The sequence below is a fragment of the Rhagoletis zephyria genome, unplaced genomic scaffold, assembly GCF_001687245.7.
Source record: "Rhagoletis zephyria isolate East Lansing unplaced genomic scaffold, Rhagoletis_zephyria_1.1 Rzeph_scaffold_00426, whole genome shotgun sequence".
Taxonomy (NCBI): Eukaryota; Metazoa; Arthropoda; class Insecta; order Diptera; family Tephritidae; genus Rhagoletis; species Rhagoletis zephyria.
In genome coordinates, this window is record NW_016157510.1 from 229,278 (window position 1) to 241,884 (window position 12,607).

At 30.0% G+C, this 12,607-nt stretch overlaps 1 protein-coding gene across 1 annotated transcript in view; it reads right to left on the reverse strand.

Moving 5' to 3' along the window:
* Lar (tyrosine-protein phosphatase Lar) overlaps window positions 1–12,607 on the reverse strand; it is a gene marked incomplete at its 5' end in the record, with an annotated part of 67,351 nt that overhangs the window by 39,141 nt on the left and 15,603 nt on the right. The window contains one exon of the mRNA XM_017611565.1: window positions 9,897–10,193. Within this exon, the coding sequence (XP_017467054.1) occupies window positions 9,897–10,193 (297 nt within the window). The remainder of the gene's footprint in view (window positions 1–9,896; window positions 10,194–12,607) is intronic.

Sequence of the window (12,607 nt, forward strand, 5' to 3'; positions counted from 1 at the left end):
AGGTGCTGACACTGAGTGCTGAATATACACATGTGATCATGTTTTTTTTTTGCAAAAGTTTGTTAAAGGTCAAAGTGCCAAATAGGTGTTTTAAGTGATTTTTCCTCTCTAAGGGCCGTTTGCACCATGTCTGGTTAATTCTAACCCCCAGCTAAACATTGTTATCGACACCCAGCATATAACAAGTGATCGATAAAGCAGTCGATGTGTTTAACTGAAGGCTATGCCTCCAGTTAGTGCTGAATTGACGTGGTGCAAACGGCCCTAAAAGAGCGATGGGCGGATAGAGCTTTTACCCTGCAGGCGCCCATACAAAATGTATAGAAAGCTTAAAGAGTTTTACCCGCCCACAAGGCGATACTCATCACCAGTCTACTCCATAATGTGAAAACCGCCTGAAAAATTTATAACAGTGCTTAATACTTACTTAAGCTTAAAAAAAAAATTACCGACTGATAACACAGTGCCTAGAGGATGCTTTAAGTGCACTTACATTTGGTGCTCATTATGAGAGATATCGAAACGAGCTACGAGTGTTTTTTTTTATGAAATAGCTTAATTAGCATATAATAAGCGAATAACAGTAAGCTTATGACTAAATAATGAATAGAAAAACTACTTTAAGTGGTTATGTAAGTAGTGCTTTTGTGAGCTTCGACTATAAATACTCAATAGCTTATACTAAGTTAGGTATTTTATTTTTTTGTATAAAATAATCTTAAATAGCAATGAATATTTCCAAATAAAATTAAAATGAGTGCAATGAATAAATGTGCTACACGTAGTCATACAAGTTTGTGCATATATATGTATGTACAAAGTAATTTTTCATTTGATTTATGCAGATCGATGGATATAAATAATTATACACAAACATTTCGAACAGAAAAAAACAACTTTTGCTTTGTTAAAACAAAGAACTGAATAAACAAATATGTATGTAAATATTTTACTAAATGCCGCGTGGTTTGCTAAAATTCATTGTATGTACTTTGAAAACAATAACAATCAAAAGTATTTGTAAAATGAGGAATTTCAAGCAATACGACAAAACGAAATTGAACAGTGGTGGCGTTGAAAAAATTCATTTTATACAAAAAAGTTTGTGCTGCAAAAAAGTTCAGTGACAGCAAAAAAGTGCAAACATTTTTTTTCATGTCATGCAAGAAAAAAGCAGCTGCGGCTTAAATCGTGCTATACAAAATTGTAAAAAAAAATTATGCTGTGCATTTTGATTTGTCAAAAAAAGTTAATTTCAGGTTATGTTCGAGGTTAATTAATAGGTCAGTTAAATACTGTGTTGGTTGTGCTTTTATTTGGTGTTATCGAATATTAAAAAAAAAAAAAACAAAAAACAAATGTGATGAAGCATGCAAATAAGCAGTGTTATTTTGGTTTAAGAAGGCAGTGTAAAAAAGATATATATATATATATTACATTAAGACAAAAAAGGTATGAAAATACGCTAAAAAATAGCTTTTTTATTTACATGAATAGTGTTCCAATGAATGTACATATTTTGCACTTGCCTCTACAACAAATAAAGAAATAATGAACAACTAAAGGAAAACAAGTAAAGTGCCCAACGCTGCTACTTTTCCAGATACTTGCAGCAGATTCTTAAAGCTAAAAATGCCTGCGACCGTAATGGTTATGAAAGAGACATTTCAGCACGTTTTGGCAACTTTTCTTTGTTTACAAAATTTTTTTGATTTTTTTTTTTTTATGAAAAAATAGCTTATTTACTATCTAAAAAAAACATGTAAATTAAAATTTCAAACTTTCTAGAACATTTATAAAAATTCGACGAATTCTAACAAATGTTGATCAAAATTTTAAACTTTTTAATCAGTTAAATTTTTTTAGTATGTTTTGTAGGCCATCAAATTTTAGCAAATTTAAAGTGGCTAGGACTTACCGTTTGTGGCAATTTTTGGTTCATGCATTTTCTTCTATACAAAGTATACTCGAAAAATTTTTTGTATGGAGAAAATGAGGAACATCTTCAAAAAAAAAAAAAAAGCATAAAATCGGCGGAAAGTCCTAGCTACTTCCAAATTGCACATTGCATACTCTGAATGTTTCTGAGAAAATTAAAATCTCAAAGTTTTGATGAAACTTTATCGAAATTTGCAAATTTTTGTACAAAGTTTGAAATTTTGACTTAAATGGTTTTTGTTAGATAACAAGTTACACTTTAAAAAAACCGAATAAACATTAAATAATCGAAAGGGAGCTAGGCAAACAACGCTAAAATGTCTTTTCCCTATATATATTTTCGCCATTGTATGTACATTAGACTGCATCACTCCTTATACAAAAAAAAAATCGGTACTATTTTTCCATTGGAATTATAAAATCTATTATATTTTAAGACGTCCACCAAAATATTTCGGAAAAATATTAAGATTTAAGTGAGCTGGACCGATTTGAAAATACCTCTAAAAATGGAGTTTTTTATGAATAAAAATAGTTTTGTGTTGTTTTCAGTTTTGAAATTGGTTTTTGTTGTTTTTATTCATCTTATCTTATGCTTCATATATTCATATATATTAAAAATGGTTTCTTAAAGATTTTTTTTGAAAAAATCCCCTCAAATGACCAAACGGTTTGAGCTTAAAAAATTTGCATAAAAATATTACAAAAAATATTTAACGGAATCGTAATGAATAACAGTTTTGGCCCAGTTATTCAAGTTTTTCGTAAATCAATCTTTGAAAAAAGTAAAAAAAAACAGCATCAAAAATCTCATTCTTACGATTCCGTTGAAATGATTTTCATCTACATCCACAAAAATGGACACGACCAGTTCATTGTTAGTGATGGAATTGCTAATTCTAGTAACCAGATTTCCACGCCTCATAGGCATTTGATGCAAAGACAGAAAAAGTGATGAAAGTGCCTCCTAACGAATGCGCAACTTAACAAATCTCTCCTAATATTCCAGTTTCGAGGGATATCAGGTTAATGGGCCCGAAGCGTTTAGGGCTGGTATAGTCGTCTCTACCAATTTTAGGGATAAAGACAACCTAATGTGGTTCTTGAGCGGAAGAAATTCAAAAAGATGAAAACTTAAAAACAAATTTTTCATATTTTGTTTAATTAGCTAATTGCATGGGGGCTCTGAAAAGTGAATCTAGATAATTTCTTTGTACGCTATGAACTCCTCAAGAAAAATCGGAGAAACTGTTATCTTATTAGTAATGGATATTTTTGAATAATTTTAATGAATTTTTGATTTGTATATTCTTACGCTGTTTAAATAATTATGACAATGTTTGAGGATATTTATATTAAATATCGAGCTCTAATCGCTAAAAAGACATAAGCAACATCTTTTCAATATTTTTTTGATTCAGAAATGAATCTAGATGCTCCAGGAACATTTCTGCATAAAAAAAAATATAAAAAAATGTCGCTTACATCTTTTTGGCGGTGAAGGCTCGATATACATAGGCCTTATACAAAAGTTCCTCCGATTGGACAGCAAAGGGTTAAGAGGCCTACAAAAAAAAAGCACCAAACTTTTCCAAGAAGCACTATATTTCAGTATCCCCTCAAAAACTTTATGCTATCTACATATATAAAGTTTAGCAAACACTATTTCAGGTATTCTCGACGACGTTTATTACAAACCCATAGTCAGTTTAAAGAAATTCAAGATGGTGAATACAAAATGTTGAACAAAAATTCATATACAGCCTCATTGCGAGTGTCGTGTTGAGTGCAAGTCGCTTTTCGAGAGTCGAGTCGTATCGATAATTGTACGGCATTGCCTAAAATTTCGACTCGACAAGTGTATTAAAACGGAAAAACTTGACAGCACTGGATAGTTTTCGACGTTTTTTGTCGTTTACCTATTTCTGCCCGGCAGTAGGCAATGCCAATGTTGTCGAGTCGTACAATTTAGTCTTATTTACGACGTACGCATTAAGGCTGATAGTTTTCTTTCGGAAACTTGGGCAGCCATTTTTCGGGCTATTTCGATTTTACTAAAATCGTATCACATGGTTCATTTTCAGTTTGATTGGGCTAACCGTTTGCGAGAAATTAATTTTTTCCCGCTTTCAGTTGATTTGAAACCACTGTGCAACTTGTACTTGTCTTATTAATCTTAATTTCTTGCTAATTCCAATGGCTCTATTTTTATTTTATTTTGATATGAAATAAAGCCCGCTAACTCCTTTTTTCGTTTATAACTTAAAAATGTAGGGAAAAAAATTTATTTTTGTAAGGTCAATAAATAGAGTATACAAAGGCGTATTTTCAAATCTTTTAGGTAGTGCGTCTAGTGTAAAATTTCACTAAAAAGAGAACAGCTTTAACTGCGGCGCCGACGATATGTATATATATAATTTTGAAAAAAAACATTGAGGTTAAATTTTTTTATTGAAAATGGATAATTAGGTCTCAATGTACTTAAATTATGGCATATGTATAGTATAGGGGTCCACGTAAAAGTACGTAATGAAATTTTTAAAAGTCCTAGCAGAAGCATAATTTTGTGCTATACGTGTCTGAGAATGAAAAAAAAACTTTACAAAAATTGTAATTAAATGCAATGAGTTGATTTTTTAACAAAAGGGCAATGGCAATTAGAGTTGCTGTGAAAACAATAAACGCAATTACATCGGAAATTTGACACAAACTTGCCGGTTTGTGTGTGTGTGTATGTGTCAACTACCAGCAATTATTGACCAAGCCATTACATTTAAATATTTATTAAATGATAATAAAAATGCAAGACAAGTGCATGTGACAAGTAGATAAAATGCCAGTTACAATTACAATGAGTGGGAGGCAAGGGAAATGGGGTGAGTGGGGGGGGGGGCAAAAATCGAGCAATCACAAAAAATGTGCACATGTACATACATACATACAAACAACGAGAAGATACAGTTAATTAAAAAAATATTTCGAACAAAGGAGTAGTTGATAAAGAGGGAAAAATTTGTTGTGCTTTGGGTTGCGTGTAAAATCGAATGAAAAATTTATACTTTTAATTATAATGCTTTTGTTTTCGTTTGTTGTTTTTTTTTTTTGCTCTTTACTACATATAACTTAGTGCTATGCCATATAACCACAAAAAATATGAAGTGTCATTTATAAATACGAATATTGCAGGTATTTATATAGTACATACATAAATAGTAGAGTGCATTTCAAAAATCGTTTCCAATTAAATGGAACTTTTTATGCTTTCATTTTTGCTTTCTAACACATAGTTCATAGTATATATGTAGGTATATATAAAATTATTATTTTGTGGTTTTTTTCATTGATATTTGTTGCGTTTTAATGCGTAAAATGCAAAAATTCATTTGTGATTGCGCCAAAAAATATGCAATTTGTGCCAATGTAACGAGTATTTTTTTTATAATTTTTTTTTGAACACATAAAATAACAGTTAATAAAAACTGACAAAACATGAAGAACGCGAACAAAATTATTTTATAAAATCAAATATTAATTTATTAAAATAATATTAATACAAAGTTAAAAAAAAAAAATCGTTTAACAAACCACTGTGCATTTCGACGTGTGGGCGTCAGCCGCAGTGTGGTTGCAACGTACAACTTTTTTTTTTAAATTAATAAATCAAAGAAAGTTAATAGGGTAAGTTAATAAACAGTTATTTTTTGGGTATACTCTTTTTTCAAAAAAGTGCGAGTTGGAATTACAATACTGTTATGTATGATTTTTTTGTTATCAATAGTCCAATTCAGTATGTATGCTACAACGCGCCAACAAATCGCATCGCCAGTATAGCGAAATATTTTTGGTTTGCACAAATTCCAGTTCAATTCGCTGGAAAAACAATATTTGTGATTACAAATTTTTGTGTATTTTTTGTTTGTTTTTTTTTTCCTATATAAAACACGCTAAAAAATATTAAAAGCATTCGTAGAAATTACAACAAACTAAAGATTTATAACAGAACAAATTTTTAAGTAAAATCATTTCACTGAAAAATGACAAATGAAAGCAAAAAAAACTTAAAGAAAAAATTTAGTATTTTTACAAAACTCTTTGTTATAGCAAAACACTGAGAATTGCGATAAGCCAGTGAGTAATATAAAGGCAGAAGGACCTGAAGTTCGTTTTTTAGAGAAAACTTTACTATGGGATGTTTGTAGGTGGTTGAAATATGTATATAAACGATCACTCATTTACATACACCAAAATCTGCTCTTCATTATTGTCCTTAATGAATAAATCCACCCGACTGTTCAGGATGGTGAGTCCAGCCGCACGTGGAGTATACATTAGGGTGGTCCAAAATAAGTAAAGTCGGAACTTTAATGCACTCACCCCCTAGGATTGCTCTATATCGACACAAATATAACCTTATTTTTTATTTGGAACTCAAAAAATATTTAGAGGTCACTCAAAGTGCTCAAGGTTTTCCATGTATTTTATATGGGGAAAAAAACTTTTCGTAGAAATGGTATGGAATTTTTGAAAATCAATATTTTTCGATCCGAAAACTTTTCTTCCAGTAGCAATACCAAATTGTTTATTTAACCATTTTTTGATACTAAAGATTTTTTTATTTATCCGTCAATACTATGAAAGAATGGTTAAATAAATAGTAGATGATGCACCTTCATTATAAAGAACGTGCGGCAAGGGACTCACAATTCACTGAGCCGATAAGGATATCTCATTTCAACCGACGAAATAGGCCTTCTGAGGAAAGTTTTAAAAACTTCGGTTTAACTATCGCCTGGCCGGCGCGGAATAATAAAAACTTAAAGTATAAAGATCGATCCGCCAGAAAAATATATGCCACATATGTACACTAGACCGTACCAGAAAAATGAGCTCGCCGTAGACCTTCGAATCTAAATTATTTTTACAAGTCCATTGGGAAATTGTTTCTTGGTCGAATGTATGGGTCACCCTCTAACATTTTTTGTGGTGGTACGTTCTAATGTACCCCCAACCCATTTGACACTAAACCTAATCAAGGGAAATCGCGGATTTCCTGAGTACTGGGCTGAATATATGTCAATCAGTTTTTTTTCATCTGCTTAATAGCTCCAGGGTTCCCGGACATAGATATATGTATAGAAGGAAACAAGACAGCTGCTGGTTAGATGACTATGAGATGCGTAGTAGAAAATACTATAAATCACTATTTAGGTATCTTAGGTGATTGTGAAAGCTCAAGACTAACATCGCCTACGAGGCCATTTGAAACTCAATAGATCTGCAGTAAGAGCTTAAACAAAAGGTGATCCATCGACTACTTTCTGTGTCGATGTCCTGGCCGCAATCGAGATGGCTTAAACGAAAACTCTCGGACCTCCACAATTTGATTTCAGAGAGTCAGAGAGTTTGGCCAGATTAATGCTAGTAGTGTAGTTGGGAATGAGCATATCCTGGCACGCACTCACACGCCCATCTAACTTAACATACATTCCAGGACCAGGTGACTCTCAAACTAATATAGTAGGGGGTAAGTAGCTGGACTAAAGTGAGTCTGGTGGTCCTAAAATCAAGTGAATTTGCTTTAATTTTATAATATCACTCATACGCCATGCCGAGCCAAAGTTCTGCGCTGTTCGTCAATACACGCTTATAACTAAACTTTTTTACATGCCAAAGAGTTTCATTTCAAAGACTTTTTCGAAAATTATATCACAATACATAACCGAAAAAACTCGAATATAAGAAATACTAAAAACCAAATGATAGATACATAATTATAACCAGAAAACACATAAAACCAATTATAAAACTAAGTACAGCAAAATGAGAATATGTGATTATTTGTTATATGGATTATGTGATTATATTAAATATGATTTCGGTTATACATATATATATATATAGTATGTAAATATGTAAATATTTTTCATGTTTATGACGTTGACATCAAAAATTCGGTTGTCAGCGCGCCATCCAAACACTGAAATACCTATAAAAAATGTAATTAACGAGGGGGGGAATTTTTTTTTATTGTATCCAAAAATGTATGCCGCATTTTTTATGTCGAGACAAAATTCAAAAAATGTCATTGTTGCATTAGTAAATTAGGATATACATATATAAATAGATGTGGGCAGAAAAAATTAGAGCTGGACATCAATACAAAAAAAAAAAAGTTAAAAAATTTTGTGTTTTCGAAATTATACGTATTACGGCTTTTATCCAATAGCAGTAATAGAAACAGTAATTTAAAATTTTTCAAAAAATGTAACTTTTTCAAAAAATGTGTGTGGGGAATATGAAATAACGTTATTTAACCAAAACTGTTTTGAAGTTTCAAAAAAATATTTTTGAGTTTCAAAATTGTGTAAAATAAGATTTGTGTGGCATAAAAAAAATGCAAAAATATTAACCTAGAAAACTAAGCATTTGTTTTTGGCTCAAAAATGTGAGGTGTTAAAATTAAATATTTGGAAAATTATTTAATGTAGGTACTAAAAAAAAAAAAAAAAAATACTTTTATTTGGAATGCAGAATTTAGAAAAATTTAAGATAAATATAAAATTTAAAATAAGGAGTTATAAAATACGTAAATCCATTATGTTTGTATAGAATCTAAATTTTTTTTTGTAATAAAATAAAGTATTTTTCTTGAATAAAAAATCGATGTAAATGAAAGTTTTATAATTAAATATAAGCATATTTTTTCTCATTAATTTTTAGAGTAAAAAGTTCCAGCTTTAAAAGGATTAAATTACACAATAAAAATATTTTTATAAATAAGATTCAAAAAAGTTTAAGGTATTTAACGAAGAAGAAAATTTTGCTAAAAATCTGAATTCAAGTCAGTATTTGAAATTCTGCAAATTTTTATTTTGACAAACTAAATGATTCGTCTTGAAAATTATTAAATTTCTAAAAAAAACCCTTAATTAAATTCAAAATATGTAGCTCAAAATTTTTAAAAGAAAATTTATATTAATTTTTAGAATATAAAGTTTAAGTTTGAAATTTTTTGAGATTCTGTAAAAAAATTTTTATTAATAATACAATCTTAAAAAAGATAAAAATATATCTACTAAGGAAATCTAAGAATTATGTAATTTTAATTACAAACGAGTAAAAAATAAATTCGCATTAATTTTTTAAATAATAAAATTTGGACATAACAATTTTGTTGAGCTTGAGGCAGTTTTAATGAAAACTATTGTGGAAAACAACAAAAATTTATAAATCCACAATAGTTTTCATTAAAAACGGCCTCAAACTCAATAAAATTGTTGAGTACATTGTTATAAGGCCATAAGTAACAAAAACAAATAAATAATTTAGACATCAAAATAACTTACAAAATTAAAATTGTTTTTAAAAATCAAATTCAAAAAAAGTTGCATTTTAAAAGTAAAGCAAGTTAAAAACTGCTAAAACTGAATTTATATTCCTGCAAAATTATTTTAATATTTTAGAAAAATTATTTTTTAAATCCATAAATAGCACTAAAAATATTCACGGAAAATTAATTAAATATTTTGAAATTCTGTTAAAAAATATATATTTTTTTAATATTATGCTAAAAAGGCGCAAACTCTTAATTAACAAAAAATATTTAATATTTTTTTGAGGAACCAATTAAAAAAAATTAGAAAAAATTTAAATATGTTCAATGTATTTTATATTAGGTAAATAAAATGTTTTTATAATTTGTCTGATAAAATAATGAATGGTGTGTTTAAATAGGGACACTTCCCCAAAAACATCTTTTAATGTTTCAGAAAAAAATGGCCCAACAAAAACTAAATAAATTTCATTCATATACTTTCAATGGGGTTCCAAATTAACAACAAAAAAAAAAAATCAAAATTTGTGTTGAAATATTCTGCATTATAGCGAAAAATTCATGATTAATTTTTTCAAAACTAAAAAAATACTTATTTGCGAAACACTCGCTTACTTATACATACCATCTTCATGCGTGCGCACAATAATCGGATGCGAACGCGGCCCATCGCCCACTGAGGTGCCGGCCAGCGTCCAAATCTTGTACTCGGTCCAACGTTTCAACTCGTCCAATACGATGTGAGTCTTATTCAACGTTGTTATGGTGGCCTCACTATCGGCACGACCCACCTCAACAAAGAAGACCTTATAGTAGATGATGCGACCGTTGGCGCGCTCCACTGGCGGTGGCAGCCAAGATACGGATATGGTGGTGGGACTGGTGGCGATGGCAGTGATATTGCGTGGCGGTGCACCTGGTACTAAGTGGAGGAAATCGGAACGGAATGGAATGGAACGTACAAGTTTGGTTTTCGTTTTTGTTTTTCAGTTTGATTTTTTTATGAAGTTTGTTGTGACATTTGTTTTGCAATTTGGTTTGGTTTTTTTCATCAAATTGTGTGGTAAAAAAAAAATTTTTTTTTTTTTTTTGGTTTTTTGGGTTTTGAGTTATTAGCGGTGGATGAGTTGGAGTCGTTTGTTGGTTCGATTTATGTTTTTTTTTTTGATGTGGTTGGTAGCAGCCAAACGGTAAATTTTTTATTGTTGTTGTTGTGGTTTATGTGGGTATGTGGTTTAATAATATTTATTGTTTTTTTTAATAATAGTTATATTTTATTATGTTGTAATTTTTTGTTGTTTTTTCCAGCATAAGATTAACGCAAACGCAAAAACATGGATCGCAAAAGCAACGCAAAAGCAATGAAAAGAAATGAAAAAGAAAAAAATTCACATACAAATTAGCAAATGATATTGTAAGTAAAAAAAAACATAAATAATCAATACAAATTCAATGCAAAGAACTTAAAAATATAGTAAAAACAAAATTTATACAAACTTATGAATATTTATAATAATATTAAAAAATCACCAATGGTTTATGCAAGTTTCAACATTTTCAGCATTTCCGGAAATTTTTAAATTTTTCAATTTCGTCATTTTAATTAGATTTTGCAATTTTCTTTGTGTTATTTAAAAAATTTTGCGCATATTTTTTGGTTCCTTTTCATTTAAAACGCTCTGGTTTTAAAATTTATCTAAGTAGTTTTTTTTTTGGGGAGGGGTGTTAGTGCTCTTCAAACCATAAAGCGGTAAGTAAATTTCACATTTTTTTTTCTGTTTCATAAAATCCACATTTAGTTAGCTTTTCTCCTTTTTGTATATTTGAAATAAAATTGAGCTAAAAAAATTGTGCATCTAAGCTGGCAAATCAATAAAAATCAAACTGGTAGAACATTGTTTTCACACGCTTGCTTAATGGCTTTTCTGTTTTTGGGGTGCGAAAAACACATTTTGATTTCCATTTGTTTTCATATTTAAACATTCAGGATTTAGCAAAGAAATAAATGCGTATTCGAAAAAAACATGCAGCACGCAAAATAGAATTAGAAAAAAACAGTGCAATTTTCAAGAAAACTAAATTATACAAATAAGTAAGGTGAAAAGATTGAGTCGTGGCTGGGCGAGGCGAGGCAAGACAAGGCAAGGCAGGGCATTTGAAAGCGGGGCTTAGGAGGATAAAAAACATGAAAGAATTTAACTAAATTGATTTATTTCATAAGAAGCTATATATTTATAAATTAAGAACTTTTTTATTACATAAACTTCACTATACATTAGTTGGATTGTAGGACATTAATTTTATATGAGGCATTTAGTTTTTTTTTTTTAATTTTTGTGTTATTATTTTAATTTTATGTTTTTGTCATTTTGCATAAACCATTTTAGAGAAAGGGTTTGGAATTTGGTCGACAAAAGAGCGGACATAAACTTAAGGGACTTAAACTAAAAGGTAAGGGTTCTGGAAAAAGGGAGTTATTTAATTAAACTAAGTAGAAAAAATGTAAAAAAAAAAAATTAAATAACAGCATATACATATACATAGTAAATTACACTAAGCACTTAATATTAAAATACACACGCTAATGGCAACAACAATGGGGATGTATATTTTCTTAAGCAGTAAGTAGAAAGTTACAGTCAATAAAATTTTAAAAACAGATTTTTTTTTTTTTTTTTTTGTATATATTTCCCACTGAAATTAAAAAAACTAAAAAAGCATTTTAACGTATTTCTACTAATTTTTTAAGCTTAGATTCCTTATTAAAACAAAAACAAAAATTTTTAATTTAAAAAAGGTCAAGAAATGATAAACAAAATTTTTCTCTGTTAAAATTTTTTAAACCAGTACGCAGCTCTCAAGAAATTTCAAACATTTGGTAATACATAATTCTAAGGTATTTTTACCAGCCTGCTATTATTTCAAGCGAAAGAAATAATGAAAATATTTCTTGAGTGCTGGATACTAAGCTTTAGATGTGAAATTGCGGCAATCATGCATGTTAGATCGGATCTCTTTCATCAACTCTGTTCGAAGGCGTTGAGGAAATATTCATGCCGATTTCGGATTCCATCTGCACGGATTTTATCCGATTATCACTGTCATAACAAGCGTGAAGGGTTAGATTCGAGCGAATGGCATCTGTCGGTTCAGAATAGGCATGTATCCGAGGGATGCCATAGGCACTGATCTGCCGCTTCTCACTCGCGTCGGATATCGCAATAGGCATTATTATATATGTAGATATGTATGACGTGGTCGACGATCCCAATAAGCTACTAGAAGGCATATTTCTCGCCAATCCAAGTGTAGAACCTAAATTGAAAGTGGGTCTGA